Source organism: Lissotriton vulgaris, chromosome 12 (assembly GCF_964263255.1).
Source record: "Lissotriton vulgaris chromosome 12, aLisVul1.2, whole genome shotgun sequence".
NCBI classification, from domain to species: Eukaryota; Metazoa; Chordata; class Amphibia; order Caudata; family Salamandridae; genus Lissotriton; species Lissotriton vulgaris.
Window position 1 is genome coordinate 294,644,729 of NC_141700.1, and position 26,807 is coordinate 294,671,535.

At 42.6% G+C, this 26,807-nt stretch overlaps 1 protein-coding gene across 1 annotated transcript in view; it reads left to right on the plus strand.

Annotated features, from left to right (window-relative positions):
• The window catches only part of LOC147673997 (polycystin-1-like protein 2), a 915,503-nt gene that overhangs the window by 827,658 nt on the left and 61,038 nt on the right, over positions 1 to 26,807 (plus strand). Inside the window, exon 41 of the mRNA XM_086945086.1 lies at positions 20,898 to 20,999. Within this exon, the coding sequence (XP_086801212.1) occupies positions 20,898 to 20,999 (102 nt within the window). The remainder of the gene's footprint in view (positions 1 to 20,897; positions 21,000 to 26,807) is intronic.

The following is a 26,807-nucleotide window of genomic DNA, read 5'->3' on the forward strand; positions in this document are numbered from 1 at the left end:
GCAATTTTGAGATGATTAGGCGCCACCAGCAGGGACGAATCTGGGAAGTCAGGAAAGAATAGTGTGAAAGTGACATAGTTGGAAACCAAATGGCGAGCAAGCCTGGAATAAAGGTTGGCGAAGGCGTGAACATGGGAAAGGATGTTGGGCGGTGCAGCTGGGGTTGCACAGCCTAAGTATAACAATCATTAGAAGTGGTGAGGCTGGGGTATCCGGGAGTCAGGGCTAAGGAAAGTGATTGGAGTTCCAGGGTAAAGACAAATGGGAAGGTAAAGCGAGGCTGGGGCATGGGAAGCTGTGGAGTAGCTGGGATGAAAAGAGAGTGAAAACAGATGAAGCATTATATCAGCACGGTTTTGGGGACAGGGAGCGCAATCTGCAATTTCAGAGAAAAATCTTTGTGAAAAAGATGAAGTGTGCAGAGGCTTTGGGGTCTGCAGTAAGGACAGCCTGAGACCAGGCTAGGGAGCATGAAGAACATAATGGAATCTAGGGAGAGAAAACCAAGGAAAGAGGCAGCAGTTTTCCAGTCAGGTGAGGAAGTGAAGCGCTACAGTTAATAGTCAGAGGCTCATGCTTTGATACAACTTAAACCAACCCATTTTGCTTGAATGTGTTTTTCCAACCTTCCATCTTTACATTTTCCTTTGAGGATTAGCAGTGTTGGGAGTCTGAGAAAGTGTTGGGACTCAAAGGATAAAGAGCGCTGCTCTCATATTTTCTTTTGGAAGTGTGAAGGGGAATAACTGGGCTGCTAGGCGTTTTCCCCCCCTGTGCTGGAAATTGCCATTTTGCTGGTGTCATGACGAGCTCAGCTCGTCATCAGCACAGCTCAACTGTGCATCATGACAAGCTGAGCTCGTCATGAGCATCGAAAGGGTTAACACTGAAGTTGGAACAAGATCCACAGCGTGTATTTCTTTCGTAATTCAAACCTGTTAGTTTGTGTCCCAGCCACGTTATTGAGTATTTCAGTATTTTGAGGAGAGTCCATTCTGGAATGCTTTGTAAACCTGTTGCGTTCTTACCAACTTCAACAGGAAAATATGGTGGACTATGGACCATTTTGCCCTGTACTTTGAAAAATTGTCTTGAATGGAGAACCCCCATCTAATCCTGCTCAGGAAACTTTGTCTCAGCTACTCTCTTACTGGGTCAAATTTGGGGCAGGTGATTAGGCACCGCCACTTCAAGCCACCACTCGTATTTAGGGGCCGATAACTATGTCTGCCCGAAAGCCTCTGACCAACAGTTGGAGTTCCCAATACCCTGTTGGAACCCATCTGCCCGACTCAGTTGAAATTCAATCCGCCCAACTGATTATGATGTTCACGGTCAGAAGTGAAACTGCTCGGACATTCTGAATTGGTTCTGACCGGATCTAGGAGAGTCCATGTCGGTCGGAGCCGAATTGCACAGCTCTACAGACAGCGTTTCTGACCGACCGATTATGATGTCGGATTCCAACAGCCTTTCCAATTCGATCTGTCCGAAACAAAAAGGCTGTCGAAAACTGACTTGGGGGGCTACTAGCAGGCCCCCTTTCATCCTGAGGCCTCCGGTTAGGGGCTGTGTGGGTACCCAAGGGACCCCCCTTTAAAACTGTGCACTGTGTGTCAGGCAGAATGGGGGGCCTGCGACAGGGTGCAGGCTTTTCTGCAGACACCAATTTTTCCTATGGGAGTGTCGAGTAGTTCCTATAAACTATATAAGATTTGTGCATTTGGACATCATAGACTGTGGTTTTGTTCTGCAGACTGATTCCAGACACCCCCACCGGGTATGTTCACCTGTATACCAGCTAGTTCACAGTGCCACTGTAAACTCCTCTTACCAAGGAGAGAATAGTTCTTGGAAACTATTGAACATGACAACTCTGTCCCATCAGGTATTGTGGAAACAGTGCAATATTTTTCGCTCAGTCACCCGTGCTCACTTTGTCTCAGAGAGATATTCAGAATAGGGGGGATGTTTTCAATAAGTATTTATTCAGCCAGCGTCATTGTAGTGTAAAATAGGTGTGCTGAAACAACCATAAGACAGAAGCAAATATAAATGATTATAAGCACCAACAGAGTAAAAGGATGGTAGATTCCTACCATAGAGCTAAAACAATGAATACCGGCAGGTAGATAAATACATGACATTAATAATGCATACTCCTACGATGCAACCCTAACTAGATGCACCTAAATGTACCTAGCATGTATGTAGGTGTAGAACCAAGAATCCCTCTCGTATAAAGTCAACCCCATTACCTGAAGTGAGAGACTGTGGGACCCTGTCTTGGTCTCGAGATGGACACCCCGTGAGGGATGTCAGACCACTGCGAGCTGGAGTGTCTGCATGCAGGAACCTCAGCGTCTTGCGTCAGTGTGTCAGCATGGAAGTCTTTTTTCTCCTCTCTCTGCCTTAGCAAAGATATGGTATTTATACACCCAAAGTGGTACCCTCAGGGGATCTATCTTGCTGTAGGATGACAGAAGGAATGACCCTTATACATAGTAATTATGCAGGAGATGGTGGTCCTGCTGAGATTCCAAGAATCCTTATGCATAATGAATGAGGCTAGTTTTCAGGGAAAACTCCATGTCCTTTAAGCAGTACCATAACTAGGTAAAAGGTCAGTACCAAGAACCATTATGTAGTGTAATGGCAGGGGAAATATAAGTGAAAGGTTTGGTTACTACCTGAGCCTATATTGGGGTACCTGTATGAAACATAACACCTACTCCACATACGACTGGACGACATACTAAAAAGTTTAAATATATTTCTAGAATACGCAAACAACTTAGAAGTCCATAAAAATAACACGTAACATTTTTCCAAAATAGCAGCATAAGCAGTAGAGGTTAATTAAAATAATTTCGTATATGCGGTTCGAAAAACTATGAGTGTCTGAAAGCTATGCTGTACAGCAAAAGTGTTATTTGTTTAAAAAAAAATCCAAAGTTAGTTATTTTGAAAAAGGTCAAATTTTTGCCAGCACAAGATGAGACAAATTTTTATGTGTCCTGTTTGAGAGATGCAACATCACTGTTGTTTGCCGTTTCAGAGACAGTCCCTGCAACATCTCACAGATCAGGTCAATCAAGCCCAGATGATCTTCTGTATTTCCCACAGCTAATGCTGGGGAAGCCTGTGTGACATCCAAGGCCTATGTGTTTGTAGAGGAGCCATACTCCGGTCCAACAGGAGCTGAAGCGTCCTCTGGTGGCGCTAAGAATGCGGACATCAACATGGGAATACGCTGAGGACAGAGCAGTACATGGGCCGTTATTGGGTCCAGTAAAGCCTCCACGTCCAGTTGCGCAACTGTTGGAAGTGTTAGACAGAGATCCAACAGGCATTCTTGTCCGCAGAACAGGCATCAGAGGACAGACAAAACACAGTAAATCCAGACTGGCCGAAACAATAGGAACCAAGACTTGCTTAGTTCTCGAAGGCGAGGTGTGCCCTGATGGAGTACCATGCGATCACGGTATTGGTGCTCCAAGAGCATTTTTTCCATCTCCTCGATGACTGGGACGTCCTTTGAGTGGCAGAAAAATTACAATCAGGATTCCTAGTATTAGTAACAGGATCAGAGGAAGTCCTCCAAAAATGCTTCCGAACACCGAGTGTTTGAATGCTGATATCACTCTGAATAAGTCTTAAATAGGTGTACTATACTCTTCGTATCAGATATGTTAAAGATACCTTGTACCATTTCTGTGAAATGGAAAGGGCAGTTAGTTTGTACAAGTGCCTGTATCTCAGCTGAGGACCTTGCGACCTAATGATCAAAAGAATCTCAGGTAGAGGTTAAGGACACAGTTTTCTGTAAAAGCATGGCTTTCATCCGGATTACAATATCAAACCGTGTAAAGGAAACATTCAACGAAGGCCATAACAGCGCCTCCCTGACTGTGTGGGTCGGTGGAAACAATACTTGCATACAACAAGTAACCCTGGAGCCCTCATTGACAAGATATACGATGCTCGAGAGTATCCCACAACAACCTTGATCATTCAGCTTCAAGTGACTCCCATTTGAGAACAACTTGAACACCGGATTAATCACAGCAGCCAGGGACCCTTTCAAATGACAGGATAAGTTTGCAACAGAACCATTACAAGCCCCGTGAAGCATGATATACTGGCATATGAGAGATCCACTTAAAGAGTTCTTGCAGTCAGTACCACTGAGAAAAACTTCCATGTCCCCACTCCTGCATCGAAATCTATAAGGTAATGCCCTAGATTCCTTGATCAATTCCTTACCCATTACTTCATATCTGCCTGGCTGTTGTTGCTCTAGGCAATACCGAAACTGGAAAGTTGTGACCAGTAATGTTATATGGCCTTGAATTAACCATTCTGTTGACGGTGATTCCGCCACTGTGAAAGCTAACTGTACAAGTTTTTCAATACAGATCATTGTATATTTTGCTCCTCTTTGTGCCATTGTTATCCGTTTCTTAGTCAGATTGTATGCAGAGAGCAAGGACATACTGTTGATAAATCGCCAAGGCACATAACCAGAACGCAATGATTGTAGTGTCCAGCTTAACAACATAATAGAACGTAGCTGAGACTGTCCGTGCTGTAGTGTGGACAAATCCTGTTCTAGTATATCTATAGCAGAAGATACAATGTTGCCCAGTGAATAAATCCTGGGTGCTAATGTGGTCCTACCATTATCAACCACCACTAGGTTAATTCTATCAATTTCACGAAGTCTCTTCGCCGCTTCTTGTTGAGAGATTTTTCCAGATTTCATTATAAACAGCGTATAAGAAACTTTTCTGACGTAGCTTTGTGGGGTCCAAAAAAAAGTGCCTTTAATCCATGTCTTCTGATAGTAAGGATAAGTGTTGTTTCACCTGGGATAATGTCGAGGTTTTTAGCCAATCGAGGCATAACTTACCAACATTGTATGATTTTACCATCCCCGGATCTTCTCTTTGTACATAGCGTTGGTCCAGCCTATGGATAATTAACCCTTCGGTGGTACCCCTGAACCTTGACTGACACCTATTTATGTCTGAGGGCCAAACTAACCATCCCTTTCAATCGGAGTCTGAAGAATTGTATGAAACTGTATATATTATGTCATCTACTGTGTTTACAATTGATATTTTGCGTGCACAGCTAGAGTTCTTCTTTCACTGGGTTCTCCAAGAACTTCAGCGCTATACAACACTAGTCCGTTGTTACTGTTTATCAATTTTATTTCAGTCCTGTCTTTATCACCTTTGTTGCAGGGCTAATTCCACTGCGGTGCTGAAGGGAGGGGGGCGCGCGCAGCGCCTCGGTGCTCATGACGAGCTTGGCTAGTCACGCTACACGGTGGCGCTGTGCGCATGAGGATCGGAGCTCGTCATGACCATGCCCATTTTTAAGAACGCTCAGCACAGCAGGGGAATTAGCCCAACGTGTGAGCGCCACGCGTGTCATGATGAGCTCAGCTTGTCATGAGCACGGAAGGGGTTAATTCCATGAATTTCTGTTTCATGGCTTTTTTACCAAAGTACGGAGCAGTTCTCAATCACTGATCGACCGCGCTGCATGCACCATGACCGTTTTCACCCGCATTCAACTTTACAAGTAATTAGTTTCAATGACACCGACATATCGCATTCACTCAAGGAGAAGTGTGGCTCAATGGTTAGAGCGGCAGACCCGGATGCAGGGGTCTGGCCCGGGACCAGGGTTCAATTCCCGCCTTGGCTGGTCTTGGCGGATCTTGGGCTCATAATTCCTCGGACCTGATTTCTTGCCTCGGTGCCTATTCTAATCATGGGTCCCACGCTGCAACTTTGGGCAATAACTTGCTTAGTCTCCACAACGGCCCCCAACAGCGCTGGGGAGGCCTGGTTGCACCCTGGGGATGCCCAGGAGTGGATATTTCACGGGGAAAAACCAGGAAGGGTTCCCTAGCGGTATGAGTACAGCGCCAGGACACTCAGGAGTATCAGTGCGCTTTACAAGTACGGCTACATTTACATTTACATTTACTTGCGTGGATTTATTTTATATTCATCACGTTCACTCGAGAATTTGACCGCGCTGCATGCGCCATGTCCTTTTTCACGCATATTTAACTTCACAAGTAAGTAGTTTCGGGGACACTGATTTATTGGATTCACTCACGAACTTGCACAAATTTGTATTAATTTCATTGCGTTCACTCGAGAATTCATTTTGCTCACTTCACCTTTGAAGAGCTGATAACACGGGGCATCTGAATAGTTCATTTAATGATATACCATCTCACATGTGTCATCTCATTTCAATTAGATTTCATGCAGCATATACACTCCTTTAAACCACGCACATTTATTTGTAACATTTCATCACTCACTGTTCACGCGCGTTTTATTATGACGACCCCGTGGTTCTTGTATACTGAATTGTGTCTTTTACTTCTCTAGATTATCCCCAGATGAAGGCCATGACAGCCGAAATGCATTGGGATATATGATTTGTGATTTATAATTGCATTATGGGAGATGAAGTTTAATTTTCCCTATGGAGCCATCACTTGGTGAATGAATAATACAATTTAACATTGATTTGGAACTTTTTGGGGTATTGTTTTCATTGAACATTTAAGAGCCTCACACAAGGATTACTGACCAGTGCACAGGGGACATACCCCATGTTAATGGGGATGCATTTCAGTTTAGTCATCTATTGTGTTCTCACCCAAGTGTTGTAATGTTCTGCCACCCCTCAAAGTGTGATGGTAAGGTAATCCGAGGTGTGGTCAAGTCTTTGTTCTTGGCAAGCCCAAGACATGAAGTTTGTTGCACAGTGCCGTTCAGAAATATTATCTGCTGTGGAATGAGGCATACTCGAAATAGTGCTTCTGTTCCCTGAACTTGCCATTCCTTGGAACCCCAGACTGTTTTTATGTCTATAGTGTCTTTCCATAAGTGGAAACATTGCTCAGACAGTGGGAAAAATAAGGATGCAGAGTAGATCTGTTTGGTGTTTGTTAGCATATTTTTCCTTGCAGTTGTAGGTGCAACCTTTTAGTAATTTGAGGTCGGCCCTGAAAAATAAGAAAACGTCTGTGTGAACATACGTGAAATACCTTTCAGTGGTGTTGGGCAATGTTCCCATTGGTGGTATGTAAGAACATTACGTGGGATACTGGATATATGTAAAAAGTGATGACCATTATGTTGATAACAGTACATTGTGTTGTAAACAGTTGTGTCCTCTAACATTTCAATTCTTGAAAATGCAGTGGATTGTTCTAAATCAGACAGCATATTATTTGTGGTTTCAAAATGCCAATTGTCAGAAAATGTACTGGAGGTAATGACATAATTTAAAGAAATTTGTAATATCTGAGGTATTTTCAAAAGCTCAGTGCGACCACATACATCATATGCAACTCTGTCCCAAACTATGCCTTCATGAATTGGAACAGCTGTAATTTTCACGAAGCACAGGTCTCTTTGCTCACGATGAAATGATAAATGAGGTTTTAGGACCAAGTTCACATTTGATACTGCAGAGTGTTCTGGGAGATAGTTTCCATTCATTAGTAAGAAAAAGACAGCCACTAGGCCAATCCAGAATAGAAAAAACAATATTCCAGTTATTATTCAGAGCTGTAGCTAAGGTGATACTAGGTAAATCTTTTTCAGAAAAATGTAGAATTCATGAAGTTGTTGTTTACGGGAAACTTGAGCTGGCATTGTTTCCGGTTCACTGAGATCAAGAGAAAAGACATCAAAATCGATGGAGTAGTCAGATGCAGTTCAATCTATCTTTGGTAGCTCAGCAGGTTTTGTTGAACTGGCAGACATCGCTTGTAGAGACATATTTATGTAGATATTGGTGGTAGACCGAATTGATATTTGTCTTTCATTCATGTCTTGATGTTCTGTTGCAGTAGGAACGAGTTCCATTTCATTGTTGGAAAGTCCATTATTTTGTATTGGTGACTCCTCAAATGTTATGAGTCTGTCTGTCTGAACTTCCTATATGGTAACGAGAGGAGAGCCTTGGCTACCCAGGCGCCAACGAGGCATACTATTCAGTATCGGCCACCTAGTATGGTTTGATCAGCTCAATAGAGACAAATCTCTTTTATTTTTTGTAGGCAAGAGGCAGAAGAAGTACTGTTCTTGTTCCATCGACAGCCAGGACAGGTGCATGCTTTCTGTATGATGGTTCAGTCCACAATCTTTTCTGTGACCAGATCCCCAACTTGTGGGATCCAGGCAGGTGTTGCTGTGACTGATTTGACTTCCCCAGTGGCAGTGAGTTTTACTTGCATGATGCTTTGTAGTGCCCAGAATTCAGTGAGATCTTGTAAAACAGCCAAACGTTTATTGATGCCAAATGATTTTTCATCCACCACTGTGCTTTCATAATCAGGATCAGGTAGCCACATTCTCATTCCAAATAGGACTTCGTTCGAAGTGACACCTTCTATGGAACTTCTTGGCAAATTGTTGAGAGCCCCCTGGACCCCATATAATTGACTGACCCAACTACCACCTGACCTAATACCCTTGCTTTTAAAGATTGCATTAAATCTCGGTTTTTCCTCTCCACGACAACATTTCCCTCAGGATGGTATGGAGAGGAGTACTGCAGTACAACACCCCAATTTTCCATAGCTTCCTTGTAAACCCTAGACCTAAATGCGGGGCCACAGTCAGAATGTAATGTGCCAACTGCGCATGTCCCTATGAAGACTCGCAAATCTTTTATAACAGTTTGAGCGTCAGTCGAGTGCTGAGGCCAAACCTACAGTAATCTAGAGCATAAATCCAATGCCACCAAGATATACTTATAAGCCCCATCTGATTGTAGTGGGCTGCAGTTGTTCAAATAGACACAAGCGAGTGGTCTGTCTGACATAAGTAATGGTGTCTGTGGTGGACGTGCCACAGTGGAACTCTTCATCTACTGACAGATGTTGCACTTTAAGACACAATTCTTCATCTTTTTCGTTAGTCCTGTCCACAATAGCATTGTTTCAGTAAAGACACCGTTGCAGTAATCCCTGCTCGTACAGAACCTACACCCACCCTTGTGTGCAGCTAGAATGAAACCTAATCTGCGATCCATGTTTGGTATTACTTTATCCACCACTCCTGGAATTTGAACATACAGAATGTTATTTGCTTCTAACTTGCAGAAGTACTTGAGTGGAAAAACTTTTGTCAATGCTGCACTGTTTTTGCGTGAAGCAATGACAGCTATCATTGTACTTCTTTCTATTCTCGTTCTAGAACGAGTGATCGCAGCTATGGCAGCAGTTCATACTGCCATTTTGCTGCTTTATCAGCCAAAGAATTTCCCTCAACGTGAATGCCATCACGTTGATGACTCAGCATGTGTATCACGTGAGCTCTTGGTAGTTTGTTTTTTAACTCAGCTACCTGCTCCCATAGCGTTTTATGCTTGATTTTGCAACCTTTTCAGTCTTTAAACCCATTCTGACCCCAGTAGGGAAGATATTCATTGTATGACTAGACACAGTAAAATTAATCGCACATGATCAGTGTGGGGAATTCTCAATCCGCACTTATTAGTGCCAGTAACAGGGCTTTTAATTCTGCCAGTTGTGCCGTGCAGTTTCCTAGAGACTGTGTCTTCGTACTTCAAAGATGGAATTTGCCTTCCTGCATACGACTCCTTACAATCGCACATGCAGCACTGTATTGCTGTTTACTTCCTGTGGCCGGCTGAGAGTATCCATTGTGTAAATAATATATTCATACTGATCCAGAGGCATTGTTTCATTTAGGAGAGGATATTCTTGTTCATATTGCTGGAATGCTTGTGTTTTAAGTGTAGAGCCAAATGTGTAATCTACATCTGTTGCAGTGAGAGAATTAGCCCATTGTATCCATCTCGGATGTAAAGCTTTAGCATTTTGTAACCCTTGCTTTTGTGACAGCCTCTAAGGTCGGTACCGGAGTTACGACAATTATTCGTTTCCCCTGAGCCAGTGCTCTTTCCCTCACTACAGCAGTCTGTACTGCTGTCATAATTTTTTCAGCAGTACCAAAACACATTTCCGCGTTTGTGTACAAGTGTGCTTTGTATGCTATAGGTACCATTTTGCCTTCATTGAAGGTTAGGAAAGTATACCAGGATTGACCCGCTATAACACGGATCACCAAATTTGTGGTGTTAACACGTGTGTGTAGGTGTTTTTAAGTTATCATGTCAGCTTGTAGGTAAGGAAGCATATATGTGTGTTGCTGTGCCCAATGCCTAACTGAAAAATCAGGTCTTATTAGGTCCTAGAAAGGTTGCACTTTTTCTGCCTAATCTAAAATGTATGTTTTGCCAAAATGTAGGAATCCCAATATGGATTGAAAGTTTTTCAATGATTTCGGAGGTTGGAGCAGCGCACACTTCTCCAAAAAGTTACCTGCCAGAATATTTCCATCACGTGAAAGCTCATAGCCCAAAAATAGGACTTTCAGGTGGGCTATTTTGTATTTTTTTAAATTGAATTTGTAACCCCCAGAGGTGAACCCCAAAATTATGTTGCTCACCCTGGTTGAATGATACATTGAATCATCATCTGTCAGATAAATATCATCAACATTGGACAATGCCTCTTCATCTAAATTCTGAAGTAACTCTGTTACCCTAGCTGACAACAACCTAGGCCTTTTCTTATACTCTTCGGGGAGTTGAAAAAATTGACGCTGAGACCCGAGCGCTGAGAAAACTGTCAAATATATGCTCTCAGGTACTATATTTTGGCAGAAAAATCAATTTGAGATATCTAATGTTGTGTTGTATTTTTTTCCGCACACTGTTATTCATTAATGCAGCACTGTGTACATTCTGTACTGCAAATGTCTTAGTGCCTGTGTTCAGATGTCTGTAGTCTAAAACTAGATGGTATGAATTATCAGGTTTCCTTACAGGAAACAAAAGATTATTCATTGAAGAGGTGCAAGTTTCAATTACACCCTGGTATTCAAGTTGATCTAAGATCTCCCTGACTTGTTTTTTCACTTCTTGTTTCATTTGGTACTGTCTCTGTGGAGATGGAGTAGTTTTTACTGTGATAACATGGTGAGAGGACTCAGCATCCCATCCACCATGGTTACGATATAATGCTGGAGCAAATGCTACCGCTCACTTTTACGCATATGAATGTTTTAAGTATATTGGAACGAGGTAAGAAAAAGCCAGTAAAATTACAGTCTCGCCCTTTGGGCACTCTATAACAATTTCAGGTGGGCAACCTTTTTTAGCCAAAAGGATGTTATATCCATAAGTCAGGTTCTCCCAAAAGAGACCTGTCATTTTCCTGGGTTTGTCCCCCTCAGTTTGGAGTGTTATTTCATGTAACCTATGTGGGACACCTACTCTCGTATCAGGTATGTTCATTCAACTCCACTGTCACCAGATATTTCATCAGGGTCTGGCAAGCTATTGTTACTTCCGCTGCACTGTCTAGTATTGTCAGAGCCCATTCCCTGTTTAGAAGTTGAGTGCTCAGAATTCTGGGTATGTCTAACTTTAAGACCTGCAACCTTCTTCTTCTTAAATTGAGGTTTTGATTGAGGTTTCACTTCTTTATTGGAAGTATAGTCTGAAGCTCGTTGCACATCTCTGGACTGAGGAACGATCTTCTTGTCTGTGATCTGACCGTCCTGTCCTCTCAGAGTTTTTTGATGAACCCTGAAAGGAACAAGAGGAATGCGTATCAGTCAGTTTTTTTGTGTTAGCACGATTCCTAAGGTTGTACCTCTTTTCAGAGTGCTCCTGTTGAGGAGACCCACCCCTGGATTATGATCTGTTCTCTCTATTCCTGTGTGTTTTATTATTATCCCTATCTTCTTGGAAGAATCAGGTGCTTGCTTGATGTTCTCTTTTTCAGGACCACCCATGAGTTGAAGTTTTGTTGCTTAAGCTCCCAAACTATCTCTACCTAATTCAGCATAGGCATCTTTGATAATTTTAGGTAATTCACAGCTCCTGTTGTAAAGGAGTGAAATCCCTCAGACGTTGGTGTATTGCCACTGCTGCTGCCCCCCTTTTGTATTTGCTAATATAATAATTGATACCTGGGCAAGATTTCCTAACAATTCCATCCTTAAGTTCACAGCAGGTTCTGCTCCATACTCATTCTGTATTTGCCTCAATACATCTGGTATTACTGCTATCAAAGGGATACCATGAGTTCAGGTATATATGGCAGCAAAAACTGAACCCCAAGAGGTAAAATCCGCGATCTGGCAAGCTATCCTCATTGGTAAGCTGATTGTTAGCATTCTGTTTTTTTCTTCAGGGCTTGTGTGTGGAAGCACTGTGTTATTTTTTTAGCTATCCAGAATGGCATTTGCTCACGTTTAGTGGGCATTTTACCCATAACTGCGTGTGGTGTTTGTGGTGTGTTTTAGTTGTAGATCCCTGAATTTGTCCTGCTGGTTTAGCCCTTGCAGGCTGAAGTGTGAGTGTTCTCATCACGAAATGTCAGGTTTTTGTAAAGTTTTATTATTTCTTTATGAAGTGGATGTAATTCTGCTACTGGCATTGTGTCAATGTTTGGATGCGGTGTGTAAGCCACTGGGGAATGTATAACGTTACAACACATACATTTACAATGCATGCCTTTACAACGCAGTTTTCACATTGCGACATCCTTTACAACGCATTCTTTTAATTTGCATGCCATTACATTGCATTTTCAGAAACTACCTTTACAACGCATTCCATCACATTGCATTATACCTTTACAACGCATACCATTACAATGCATACCATTACATCACATTTAAGGTAAGTGTTGGATAGTATAGGGGTAATAATTACTATTCTAACTTCATTGAGTGCAACAGTAGGGTAAGTGTTGGATAGTGTAGGGGTAAACATTCCTATTCTAACTCCAGTGAGTGCAACAGTAGGATAAGTGTTGGATAGTGTAGGGTTAAAAATTACTATTCTAAATCCAGTGAGTGCAACAGTTGGGTAAGTGTTGGATAGTGTAAGGGTACTATGCATTGTAATGGTATGCATTGTAATGACTTGCGATGTAATGCCTGCGTTGTAGTGACATGCGTTGTAATGACACACGGTGTAGTGACATGCAATGTAATGGCTGCGTTGTAATGACATGCTATGTAAAGGATGTTGCGATGTAATGACTGCTATGTAAAGGTAGTGCAATGTAATGACTGCGCTGTAAAGGTTGTTTCCCGCCACGAAGACTGGCCACGTTGCTCCATCTCTTCCGAGCGGACCGAGTCTCACTTTTTCTTTTGTGTGTGGGAGGGCACCTTTAAACCAGTTTATGTGCTCCTGGTAGGTGAGCAGAATTTTGATGTCCTCATACAGACAGTATTCATCTGGTGCTTTATCTTCAGTGTGAGTGAAATGTATTTGTGTGTGCATCTGCTTGTGGGAATTCAACCCACGAATAGAATACCTCTGTTCTATATGATTCATGTGCCTCAATCACGAATGTTACCGTCCAATCCCTAGCTGTGACTCCATAGCCTGCTGGTTTCAAAGTAAGATTAACAAAAAGTGGTTCTGTTGGGTGTTCGCAATAATTACTTTAAAGGAGACTGAAACAGCTCAGAAGCACAAAACAAGCAAAACCTCTCTGAAGGCAAAGTTTTTATATATTAAAAACAAGAATCAACAATATACACTGGAATTACTTCATTCCGTCATAGTACTAATAAATACTTCAAATTCGTAAATAGTGACTTTGGTGATCAAAGTGACTAGTGCATTGCATATAGTGACACTTACATACAAAACATGTATTTACAATAAAACCACAAAAAGAGGGGAAGGGGAGGGGAACAACAAAGTGTTTTTTGTCGTTGTAAGGCCAGTATTGCGAAAGTAAATATTCCAAGGAAAACAAATGGTTAATGTCCAAGTTCCTGGAGCTATCTTGGCCAAGTGAGAGCGTTGACGTTTCGACCCTAATTGCCCCCCAATTGGTGGTCGCGGCGGGTCTTTATCAAGACAGGGGGGAAGGGGAATGGTCAATCTGTGAGTATGTTCAGAGGGAAGCCCGTCGGTCAACCCTTGGTGCAGTGTTAGCCGCAATTAGTCGTAGCGAGCAGGAATGAACGCCAAGCAAGCTGTCCGAGTAGATTGCTCGAGACGACGGGCTTCCCTCTGAACATACTCACCGATTGACCATTCCCCTTCCCCCCTGTCTTGATAAAGACCCGCCGTGACCACCAATTGGGGCGCAATTAGGGTCGAAACGTCGATGCTCTCACTTGGCCAAGATAGCTCCAGGAACTTGGACATTAACCATTTGTTTTCCTTGGAATATTTACTTTCGCAATACTGGCCTTACAACGACAAAAAACACTTTGTTGTTCCCCTCCCCTTCCCCCTCTTTTTGTGGTTTTATTGTAAATACATGTTTTGTATATAAGTGTCACTATATGCAATACACTAGTCACTTTGATCACCACAGTCACTATTCACGAATTTGAAGTATTTATTAGTACTATGACGGAATGAAGTAATTCCAGTGTATATTGTTGATTCTTGTTTTTAATATATAAAAACTTTGCCTTCAGAGAGGTTTTGCTTGTTTTGTGCTTCTGAGCTGTTTCAGTCTCCTTTAAAGTAATTATTGCGAACACCCAACAGAACCACTTTTTGTTAATCACGCATACCCAGGTTCTGAGGGACACAGGGTTACCCCTTTTTGTTAAAACAAGGTTTCAAAGTAAGGTCAGTTCTGACATTTTCTGAAATGTTTATTTCACCTTCTTGTTCTTCCTCCCTTGCTGCAGTCGCATGTTGTACTGGTGCAGCTGCGTCTCCGTCAGCCATTATTGAAAAAGAGAAAGTTTCAAGAAAACTGAAATAAGATTTTAAGCACAACAGGGAACTAGTTGTCCTTCAAGCATGATAAACCTATAGATACACATAGGATATGCCTACTCAGCTGTGGCGGATTGTTCCCTTCCCACTCCAGACCTCTCTGGAAAAATGTGAGATGGGGTCTCTGAGAATAGCACGACTGAACTACTCAGGTTTGACCATTAAATAAGTACCAAACCAACGTTGGGAGCCATGTCATGTAGTTCCTATAAACCCATATAGGATCTGCGTGTTTAGACAACACAGACTGTGGGATTAGTAGCCAGACTGATTCCAGACACCCCCACCGGGTATGTTCACTTGTATACCAGCTAGTTCACTGTGCCACTGTAAACTCCTCTTGTAAAGGAAAGAATAGTTCTTAGCTACTATCGAACATGACAACTCTGTCCCATCAGGGATCATGGAAACAGTGCAGTATTTTTTGCTCAGTCACCCGTGCTCCCTTTATCTCAGAGAGATACACAGAATAAACGGTGGGGATGTTTTCAATAAGTATTTATTGAACCAGCATCATTCTAGTGTAAAATAGGTGTGTTGAAACAACCATAACACAGAAGCAAATATAAATGATTATAAGCACCAACAGAGTAAAAGGATGGTAGATTTCTACCCTAGTGCTAAAACAATGAATTCAATTCAGAAAAGGGGGGTGGTGATGGACAGAGCATCTGAATTAGGCAGAATACTCGTACCCAGTCAACAGATCAGGGCTTGATCCATCACCGTTTTTTAGCTCACTGCACCATCCCAGCTCAGAACCTGGCTACATGCAAATTAGTCTGTCCCTGGACCAGTGCATCATGGGAACAGGGCAGACCAAACTACCAAGCCAATTCTTTTACTGGAAAGGAAACAAGCTTCCGGGGACCGGTTTCTGGCATTACAGCCGTCTTCGGCCCGGCTTGCTTGAATCCTGATGGTGCAGTGAGCAAGGGACTCACATCTGAGCATACCCTTCCACGCTTGTGGTGGACAAAACGATTCAGAAAAGGGGGGTGGTGATGGACAGAGCATCTGAATTAAGCAGAATACTCGTACCCAGTCAACAGATCAGGGCTTGATCCATCACCGTTTTTTAGCTCACTGCACCATCCCAGCTCAGAACCTGGCTACATGCAAATTAGTCTGTCCCTGGACCAGTGCATCATAGGAACAGGGCAGACCAAACTACCAAGCCAATTATTTTACTGGAAAGGAAACACGCTTCCAGGGACCGGTTTCTGGCATTACAGCCGTCTTCGGCCCGGCTTGCTTGAATCCTGATGGTGCAGTGAGCAAGGGACTCACATCTGAGCATACCCTTCCACGCTTGTGGTGGACAAAACGATTCAGAAAAGGGGGGTGGTGATGGACAGAGCATCTGAATTAAGCAGAATACTCGTACCCAGTCAACAGATCAGGGCTTGATCCATCACCGTTTTTTAGCTCACTGCACCATCCCAGCTCAGAACCTGGCTACATGCAAATTAGTCTGTCCCTAGACCAGTGCATCATGGGAACAGGGCAGACCAAACTACCAAGCCAATTCTTTAACTGGAAAGGAAACAAGCTTCCGGGGACCCGTTTCTGGCATTACAGCCGTCTTCGGCCCGGCTTGCTTGAATCCTGATGGTGCAGTGAGCAAGGGACTCACATCTGAGCATACCCTTCCACGCTTGTGGTGGACAAAACGATTCAGAAAAGGGAGGTGGTGATGGACAGAGCATCTGAATTAGGCAGAATACTCGTACCCAGTCAACAGATCAGGGCTTGATCCATCACCGTTTTTTAGCTCACTGCACCATCCCAGCTCAGAACCTGGCTACATGCAAATTAGTCTGTCCCTGGACCAGTGCATCATGGGAACAGGGCAGACCAAACTACCAAGCCAATTCTTTTACTGGAAAGGAAATAAGCTTCCGGGGACCGGTTTCTGGCATTACAGCCATCTTCGGCCCGGCTTGCTTGAATCCTGATGGTGCAGTGAGCAAGGGACTAACATCTGAGCATACCCTTCCATGCTAGTGGTGGACAAAACGATTCAGAAAAGGGGGGTGGTGATGGACAGAGCATCTGAATTAAGCAGAATACTCGTACCCAGTCAACAGATCGGTAGCTTGTCTCCTTTCTGGTGAAGAATTGGCTTGGTAGTTTAGTCTGCCCTGTTCCCATGATGCACTGGGCCAGGGACAGACTGATTTGCATATGGCCAGGTTCTGAGCTGGGATGGGGCAGTGAGATAAATAACGGTGATGGATCAAGCCCTGATCTTTGGACTGGGTAAGAGTGGTCTGCTTAATTCAGACACTCTGTTCACCACCACCCCCTTTTCTGAATCGTTTTTGGCCACTATAGGTGTGGCAGGGTATACTCAGACATGAGTCCCTTTCTCACTGCTCCATCAGGATTCAAGCAAGCCGGGCCGAAGACGGCTGAAATGCCAGAAACCCGTCCCCGGTAGCTTGTCTCCTTTCTGGTGAAGAATTGGCTTGGTAGTTTAGTCTGCCCTGTTCCCATGATGCACTGGGCCAGGGACAGACTGATTTGCATATAGCCAGGTTCTGAGCTGGGATGGGGCAGTGAGATAAATAACGGCGATGGATCAAGCCCTGATCTTTGGACTGGCTAAGAGTGGTCTGCTTAATTCAGACACTCTGTTCATCACCACCCCCTTTTCTGAAAACAATGAATACAGGCAGGTATATAAATACATGACAGTACTATTGCGTACATCTACAAGGCGACCCAAACTAGATGTGCCTACTTAAATGTACCTAGCATGTATGTAGGTGTAGAGCCAAGAATCCCTCTAGGATAAAGTCAACCCCATTACCTGAAGTGAGAGACTATGGGACCCCCGTCTTGGTCTTGACATGGACAGCCCACGAGGGATGTCAGATCACTGCGAGCTGCAGTGTCTGCATCCAGGAACTTCAGCGTCTTGCGTCAGTGTGTCAGCATGGAAGTCCTTTTCTTTTTCTCCTCTACCTGCCTTAGCAAAGATATGGTTTTGATATACCCAAAGTGGTACCCTCAGGGGCTCTACCTTGCTGTGTCATGTTGGACAAGGATGAAGGCAAGAATGACCCTTATACATAGTTATTATACAGGAGATGGTAGTCCTGCTGAGATTCCAAGAATCCTCATGTATATTATGAATGAGGCTAGTTTTCAGGGAAACCCCTACTTCCTTTAAGCAGTACTGTAACCAGGTAAAAGGTTAGTACCAAGAATTGTTATGTAATGGCTGGGGAAATATAGAGGAGAGGTTTGGTTACTACCTGAGCCTAAATTGGAGTACCCGTATGAAACATAACAGGAGGCAATGTTGCAGGTCGGAACATGGGCTCCCGTAGGAGTCAATGGGAGTCCGACTGAACGGTGATCGGAGACATCGTAAATGGTTGTGTAGAACCGCCAACCACAAGTCAGTCGGATTCTGAATCCGAAACGGTGTCTGTCAGGCTCCTCCAGGAATCCTCGGGTGGTATTGATGCTCTATGGGGGCCCACCTCCCGATAACACCAAGTCTGGAATATAATATTTGCAGACTGTTGGAGCTATCAAGCGGGGGAAGGAAAGGGTAGGAACAGCTGGGAGGGAGACCCGGGAATGACACAGAAAACACAATGTCAGGATGCGTACTACAATGCTTCAATACATTAGTCAGCTAACACATGTAACTATTCAATTCGGGGTTCTCTAGCATCATACCTGCAATAATAAGAATTTGAATGAATGATGCCAGAAGAGAATAGGGTGACGTATGTTCTTCTACCTGAACCATGAAACATAAAGAAGAACATGTAACTACTCACTTCCTAACTATAGCAGTTTCATAGTGGAACATGTGAGGAAAAAAGCAGTATGTAACGTACCACAAAGTTACTGACATTAGGACCCATAGGAGAACACTAAATCTGCACCCTCATTTGCAGCACTCTCTTCTGGGAATAAGGAAACAAAAAAAAGAAAACTAGAAACAACCAAGTTGTCCTGAGTAAATGAAAAAGAGATCAATCACAGTCTTGTATCTCCATCCAATTTATAGAAACAATCACAAGTATGTTAATACTCCACAAAATCCTGGGAACACGGGAAATAGAGATCATGCAAACGAAGTGACCCCTTAATTTGTGGAGAACAATAGATTCACCAATGTCTTGAACAGCGCATTCCATCACAATGCCAATTATCACCAAGTTATAAAGAAAACGATGGATAACCACAATTACGCTTTGGATTCGTATCCTCAATAAAACGGTTTGGCTTCCTCACAGAAAATGAACAAAAGTTAGCCACAAGACCCAGCAGCAACGGAACACATTCCTCTGCAAGGGACTATAGAGCTTAATCCCAACCAACAGAGGAACAAAAGGACCGAACACGTTTTTCTGCAAGGGACTAATGAGAGCTTAGTCCCAACCAACAGAGGAACTCCTAGATACTGGTACGCACTATCCACCAGGACCAATAACCTCTCCTGCACGAGTCCTCAATACCGGACTCATCCAAAAGAGGAGGCGCATAAGTAGCGGTAACAGAGATGTGCTTCAGCACTCTTACCCGCTCGTAGAGTCCGACGAGAGAAGCCTGCATCCACGAAGACGAGGAGGAATAATAAGTAGAGTCTCACCGCGACCGCCACCATTTACCCGGCTCTCTGCGTCTTCAGGCGGTCACGTGGGGCGTGACTCGCTTAGCATGCCAGGATTTGTAGTCCGCTAGGGAGACCTAGCGGTACAGCCAGCGCGCAACCGGGAACAGATTCTGACAGTGTCAGGCAGAAAGGCTCCACCCAACATTGTAATCAGGCCCTTAGTGTTCATGACACTAACCTATTTCACCACATAATAGGAACCAATGTATATAACTTCATTACACACAATAACTGAAATAATTATACTTTGTTGATGTTATACAGATGTGTCAACTGACGTCACAGAATTATTGTGTGCACTATTTTGTGCACTTGGTTACTAACTTATCAATCATTGCAAAAGCAAATAGGTCTCCCTATGAGAGCTATTAGCTTTGGCAATGTTTTGTAGACATGCCGTACAGCAGCGTAGATGCTTTGCAGTGTGGCTCAAACTAATTTCAAAAAGGTCTGTGATGCAAGCAGAAGCAATGCACTTTTTTTTAAGTACATTGATTCTGGATGCATCATAATCCTTTTTTTTTATTACTTTTAGCCATGCCGCATGGCAGCCATACTTCTATACAGCATGGCTACAAATCATTGCCAAAGTGGGCAGTCCTCATTCTGTACCGCATGAGCAAAAGGCAAAGGCAGAGCCAATAGTCTCAAATGCGCAACCTATTGGCTTTGCCAATGCTTGTTAGGTCTTGGCGCAACACCCCTGCGATTCTGAGCAAACCAGTTACTTTCCCCATGTGTAAAAAATAGAAAATAAGGCATTTGGCAAAAAATCCTATTGCATAAAGAAAGCAATTGCGCCCATGTTCATGTCTTCTTGAAAAGCACATACCATATTTTCTCAATAAAGGCAAACAACGCCTGTTGTCACTATAAACATTCATTTCAAAGAAGAAAAGGGCTTCTTTGAAGTGTGTGTGGCATAGTAAAACATAGCTATATATGGCAAGAGCTTCATCAAGGACGACAGGCAAGAAGAAAAAATAAAAGTAGTGCCTCAACCACTGCGTGACCAGCTGAAAGACAGCAATCAAGCTAAAGTAATCAGTACTTAGTCCATGCTCCTGCTGAATGAGGAGGAAGTGAAGCCAGTCCGCTCTGTATGATTAGAGGTCAGCAAATAAGAATGCCAGTGAGACCAACGAATGTTAAGCAATGGGTGGGCTCAAAGCTCCTTGCTGTATATAACATATTTCACAAGCAAAAGCACATGCAGCGCAAGCTCTGTCGCAGGCAAAACCTAAAAATAGGTTTCCAAACTTTTGATATTTTGCATTTTTATTCATCAATATAAGTTCTACATTTTCATCAATGAAAATATTACTGTAATTCAATTCCATAATCAGAGCTTTGTACTACTTTCTACTAACCATTACTGACGTGCTTCTCTTGTTATTTATTCTAGACAAATTTAATATTTGGCTGGAAACTTTCTTCTTACAAAACAGTACTTGATTCTGCTAAGACAATGGTTAGCCTACAGCTTGGAATATTCAACTATGAAGAGGTAGAGTTGCAGACTTTTTTGATATAGAATAATTTTGGTGTGCATGAATATATGAATATATAAAATAGACTCTGTTTTACAAATACCAATATATAAAATGCATATTGAATTTTTTATATCAATCTATTTTTGTGTGCATAAATATATAAATATATAAAATAAACTCTGTTTTACAAATATCAATATATAAAATGCATACTGATTTTTTTATATTGATCTATTATTGTGTGCATGATATATACATTTAGAAAAGAATCTTTACTTTAAAAATACTTACAAAAATACGTTTTTTTTCAATTTCTGCAATTATTACAATTGGCATACATGGCAATACAGACTTTACTATTCAGGCTTCCTAATAGATCTAGAGAAAGTTCCTGACATTCCTCTTGGATGGTAAGACTCCACGAATAGCAAGAACCATTTTATTTCAAGAGGGAGACGTTTAGGCTTCCATAACATTGAAAGATACATCTGTGCAGTCCAACTAACTATGCCTATCATTAGTCTGGATCTATTACCCATCACGAACCATGGGTGTTATGCAACAAACCTTCTACCCCACCTCTCAACGCTATCTTTAATGACTCCCTCCCAGACACCAACCTAAAACCCCCGCCCTCTCTAAGTCAACATTCATCCTGTTAGAATACTGGAACGATGTTTCCAGAAACGTTTGAGCAACAACATTTCCCTCGCTTCTGACAACATTGCTGCACAGTAGGTTTAAAAATGGAACTCACACCACTCTACACTTTTGGGAGATGTGTTTACCAATGGGAAGATGCTTGAAAGAGATGAATGTATAGAGGCAATCATTGAGCCCCACACAAGATGACGACTTTCACCTAACCTAGATAATGCACTAGAGTGGTCCAAGGCAGATATAGAGACTCCACAGGAAGGCACTCAGAATTGTTTTTCCATCACAAAGACATAACACCGTTTCAGGTCTTTATCACCATAAAAATTATTTGTGCCCACCAGCATAAACAAAAATATATGCTCACCAAAATTTGGATTGATGCACTACCCAGGTGATATTCTCAATAAATTATGTTGACTTGTTTGTTGTATCAAATAAATCCTTTATTTTCAATGTCATCCGGACCGACAATACAAAATTCCGGCCAATGCGTTTAGTTCATTAAGACATGAACTTCTCCAGGGCATTCGTTTAGTATTAGGAAGGTGAAGAGAAATATTCTTCAGGTCCCCCTGTGTTGTAATAAGTGTGATGCGAGCTTGCTCGAGTATGCTTGTAGTGGTTGTTGCAAAATACGTCTGTCTAGCAGGTGCAAAGTAATGCAAATGATGTGGCCTCCTTGATAATGGCCAGGATGCTTAGTTCTGTAGTGCAGTATGCCTGGGCCAATTTCGATGACATTGAAAATACAGGATTTATTTGATACAACAAAACAAGCCAACATAATTTATTGAGATTATCACCTGGGTAGTGCACCACTCCAACTTTTGGAGTAGTTTTCTCTCTGCCTGGCATCTGGCACCCAACAACGGCAGGTGCAGAAGTTGTATGTGCACACTAACTTGAACTATCTTTTGACAAACTATAAAGAGAGCAAAGCAGGGAAGTGGGGCCACCACGGTCCGCCGTTGCTCGCCTTCTTCAATTTAAAAATATGTGCTCACTTGGGAAAGGGATCTCCTTATAAAAATCCTAGATGAAACGTGGGTACAAAAGCTTGAAACAGTATGGATTCAGATTAAAACTCATGTGAAAATAAAAAGCGATCTGTGGAGTCTTCTCCACTATGTCAGATGTACTATGTTGCTCAACCCTATGCCACCTGTTCTCATTGCCTGAAAACTCACCAGGGTACAAAATCTCTACTTGAGACCCTGCTCCTCAACCTATACACTTCAGAAATGCCTTTTGCCCACTCCTTTACCAACATAAGTCAGAATTTGTACGTTTACAACGATTATGAAGTTTTGCAAAATGACTTTTTTTCTAATCAAAGGATTTACTTGTCAGTATAAAATAATTTCTTCAATCCAGTAATTATAAGCCAAAGACTAAATAACTTGGTTACTAAGGGCTTGTTTCCAGCTGGGTATAATTTGAGGTGGCATGGTGGACAGTGTAGGCATAAAAAATCGATGGGTTGGAATGCTACCCTGTCCAATTGCCAGTGTGCTTCTTGGAATGCTCCTAATAGGCGAGGCTATACCAAGATGGGGCTCCCATGCTCAATATGTCACTGGAACCAAGCTGCACTTGATTGAATAGGGCAAATAAGTTCAAAGTGGTCTTGTGTAGCTTGGTTTCTAGTTCAGAGAAGACCTTGCTTGACAGTTCAGGCTTAGTTGATCCTACTAGGGGAGGACAAGGCTAATTTACATTTGTTTGGGTCTAATCTGAGGTGACATGGAAGGCAACAAAAAAAATAAGCATAACTGCATACGGATCATGTGTTGCAATATTGTGGCCAACGATGTTGAGCTGCACATATATTCAATCCACAATATTGTTGAATCCACATCAATGATGTTTGATGTCCTAACACTAACCAGCTTAAACATAACTGCACATGGATCATGTGTCATACTATTGGGGTCAACAATATCAAACTACATTTATATCCACAGTAACCATTACCCACATAATGTGAACGTTAGCACATACGGGGAGTTATAGAATTACTATTCTTCATGCCACGTCCAAGGACCTTGATGATATGTTTTTAGTTGATATAAGTACAAGTTGATATTACAATATTAATATTGTGATATAATACCCTCAGAATATCAATGAAAGAAAATCACCAATGTACTTTAGGATTGTTCAAGAATACTAGAAGGACACTTTACACAGTTTCTGGCATTGGAAATCCCACTCAATTTGACACTCAATAAATACTTGTGTGCTTCGCCTGGTACATTGTAGGCTGCTAGGAAAGCCACACTGCGGAACAAAGCTAGATCCCATTTAGGGGCACAAGGAGAGGGAGGAATACTGACATAATAGACCTAGAGGGCTGTATTATGGCCTTGGAGCAGGCTAGCCAAGGTTGCCGCACCGAACAGGTACAGTGACAATTGTCTCTTGATAAGGCATGCCAATGCTAGATGGCCTAGGCACATAGAAAGTATGAATGGGGCAATAAATCTGGCAAATTATTATACTGGATAGTGACGAAAGATACAGCCTCTTGAATGATTGCGTCAATAGCTGTCTAAGGCCTCAGACATTGCAGTTGCATTTGTGACATCTTCCAATATGCCTTTTTTGACATGCAATAGTTCCCCACTGAAAACTTCGATACCGCTTATCGGATATCTCACTCTACCGCAATTGTGATTGACAGGTGCTTGGGCAACCTCTTGCACAAGATGAAATAAGGCTTGTTCTAGAAGATATGAATTCTGGTAAAACTCAAAGGCCAAGACAGAAACCCAGGGAAGTGCTACCGTTGATTCTAGTAGCTCCTCCTGCTTCCCCAATCCCATGTAGCAAGAGTCGATAAGGAATAGGTAAATCTCTCCAGAACGCCACTTGGCCACCATTGTAGTGTTACATAAATCAGGCCAACCTGACCGCGACTGATCCACATCTTACCAACCAAGATCTTTCATTAACACAGAGCTCAACAATTTCGCTAAGATCCTGGCTACTAGGATCCAAAGGGCACTGCCGCCCTTGGTCTGTACAGACCAGTGTGGGTTTATGCCATTGTAGCACCAGACACTGTAACCGCAGAGTCTAGGTGGCGTAACCACATCTTTACGAACAGGGGGACCCTACTGCTTTAATGCTTATCGATTTCAAAAATACCTTTGGTTCGGTCTATTTGTCTTCTATGGAGGGAGTTCTGACGAAAATGGTCTTGAACCCAAATTCCTGTTGTATGTACGGGTCCTATACTTGCACCCATGTGCACAAGATGGGTCAATTGTACTCTTTTAGTTCCGTTCTCCGTTGGTCGGGGCACTTGACAGGGGTGCCAGTTATGCCCCCCCCTTATGTTTGCTCTAGCCATAGAACCATTGGTGGTCTGGGTCAGGTGTGACGCTGGGGTTTTGACTAGGGAATGGTGATAGAGGACCGCCTAGCACTCTATGAGGTATGGGCAGGGCACAACAACATATACGGTCTAATCTTCGTATTCCTCAATCCCTTCCAGATATCACCGAGGTGGTTCTCTGGTAATAGTGATCTGCATTGAATGGATTGATTGGGGCCAGAAGATTATCCTTGAGACTCCTTTTGGAAAGGCAGTGGGATAATCACTCAGTAGCGCTTTGTTGACTCTGAGCACACTCGGTGGCAGCGCATGCTTAAGTGAGCCACTATCAGTTTTGCAACCATGACACCCCCATAATTGTAACATATATATATGCAATATCATTTTACATGAATTATGGTAATTTGATGAATTAAGATTGACACTGAAAATGCAACCTGTTGATCACGTGACTGGAGTCTGTCTTCTATTATTTGAAGACTTCCTTGTTTGCATATGTTTTCTTTGTTTATTAAAAATGCATTTAAGCATGGCCACTTCCGGGTTACGGAGTGACTTTGACAAAGACCGTTAGGTTGAAACGCATCAGTCAATAAAGTTTTTGTTTCCTTGAATCCTGAGTTTGACTCTGCCTTATGGATGCTGGACGTAAGGACTTTCTAAGACAATAGCGGGTGCAGCGCCCACCTGTCGGCACCAACCCCGCCTGGTGGAAGCGGTCAGAAGAAAGGCTGGGAACATTTGCAATCCATATACATATATATATATATATATATATATATATATATATATATATATATATATATATATATATATATATATATATATATATATATATATATATATATATATATATATATATATATATATATATATATATATATATATATACGTGCAGTCCAATCCCACTTCAAAAGAAACGGGTCTGTCACATGCTCCGTGGCTCGAAAGGATTTATTGTAAGGTTTCCTAGTAAGAAGTCCTTTTGTGAGGGTGAATCAAGGGCAAACGTGTTTCAGTCTTGCGACTTTCCTCAAGGCCCGCTTCACCTGGATACTGTTCTGCCTGGGGGCTCGTTTGTGAAGGTAGGTTGAATTTCCCTCATTGGAGCAGGAAACTCTTAGACCCACCTCTCACAACTTGTCACTCCACCTCTCCTGCTGTGATCCATCTCGGATTTTCATGTCCCACGCAGTGAACGCAGATGCAGTGATCTGCTTTCTCAAACACCCAGTGGTCTCCCAAAACTGGCTGCGTGATCCATTCCGCCTTCGGCAGTCACAGCAGGACTAAATGATGTCATCTCCATTCCGTGCCACCTAAAGCAGCGTAATGCTGCTTCTTCACTCCCCATGCGGTCGCAAACTCAAGTGAGTGTCTCCAACCTACTGGGGGAACGACGCACTATGTCTTCTAAACATTACACCAAAGCAGATGCAAGCTGGGCGCGTAGCTCCTGACCGTGAAGGCGCGTCGGCAAATCGGTGCTTGCTACCGATGAATATGCAGTCCAATCAATATATATATATATATTCACTGAAAAAACCATAGGTTTCACACCAGTTATAGTTAGCTGGAAATTTTATTGACATAAAACCATTGAATTTCCCACGTTATAGTTAGTTGGACTCACTATAACTTGCGCGCCTGCAATGCACTGCTGATGACGTCACATATTACATCACTCATGACATGGTCAGTGACATCCCTCATGACATTACTGATGACACCATCCTTGTGACAGAGTGAGAGACCTCCTTTCAGTGTAATGTAAGCCTTGAAAAACATATTCAAAAATAGTATTTAACATTTTCAAAAAAAT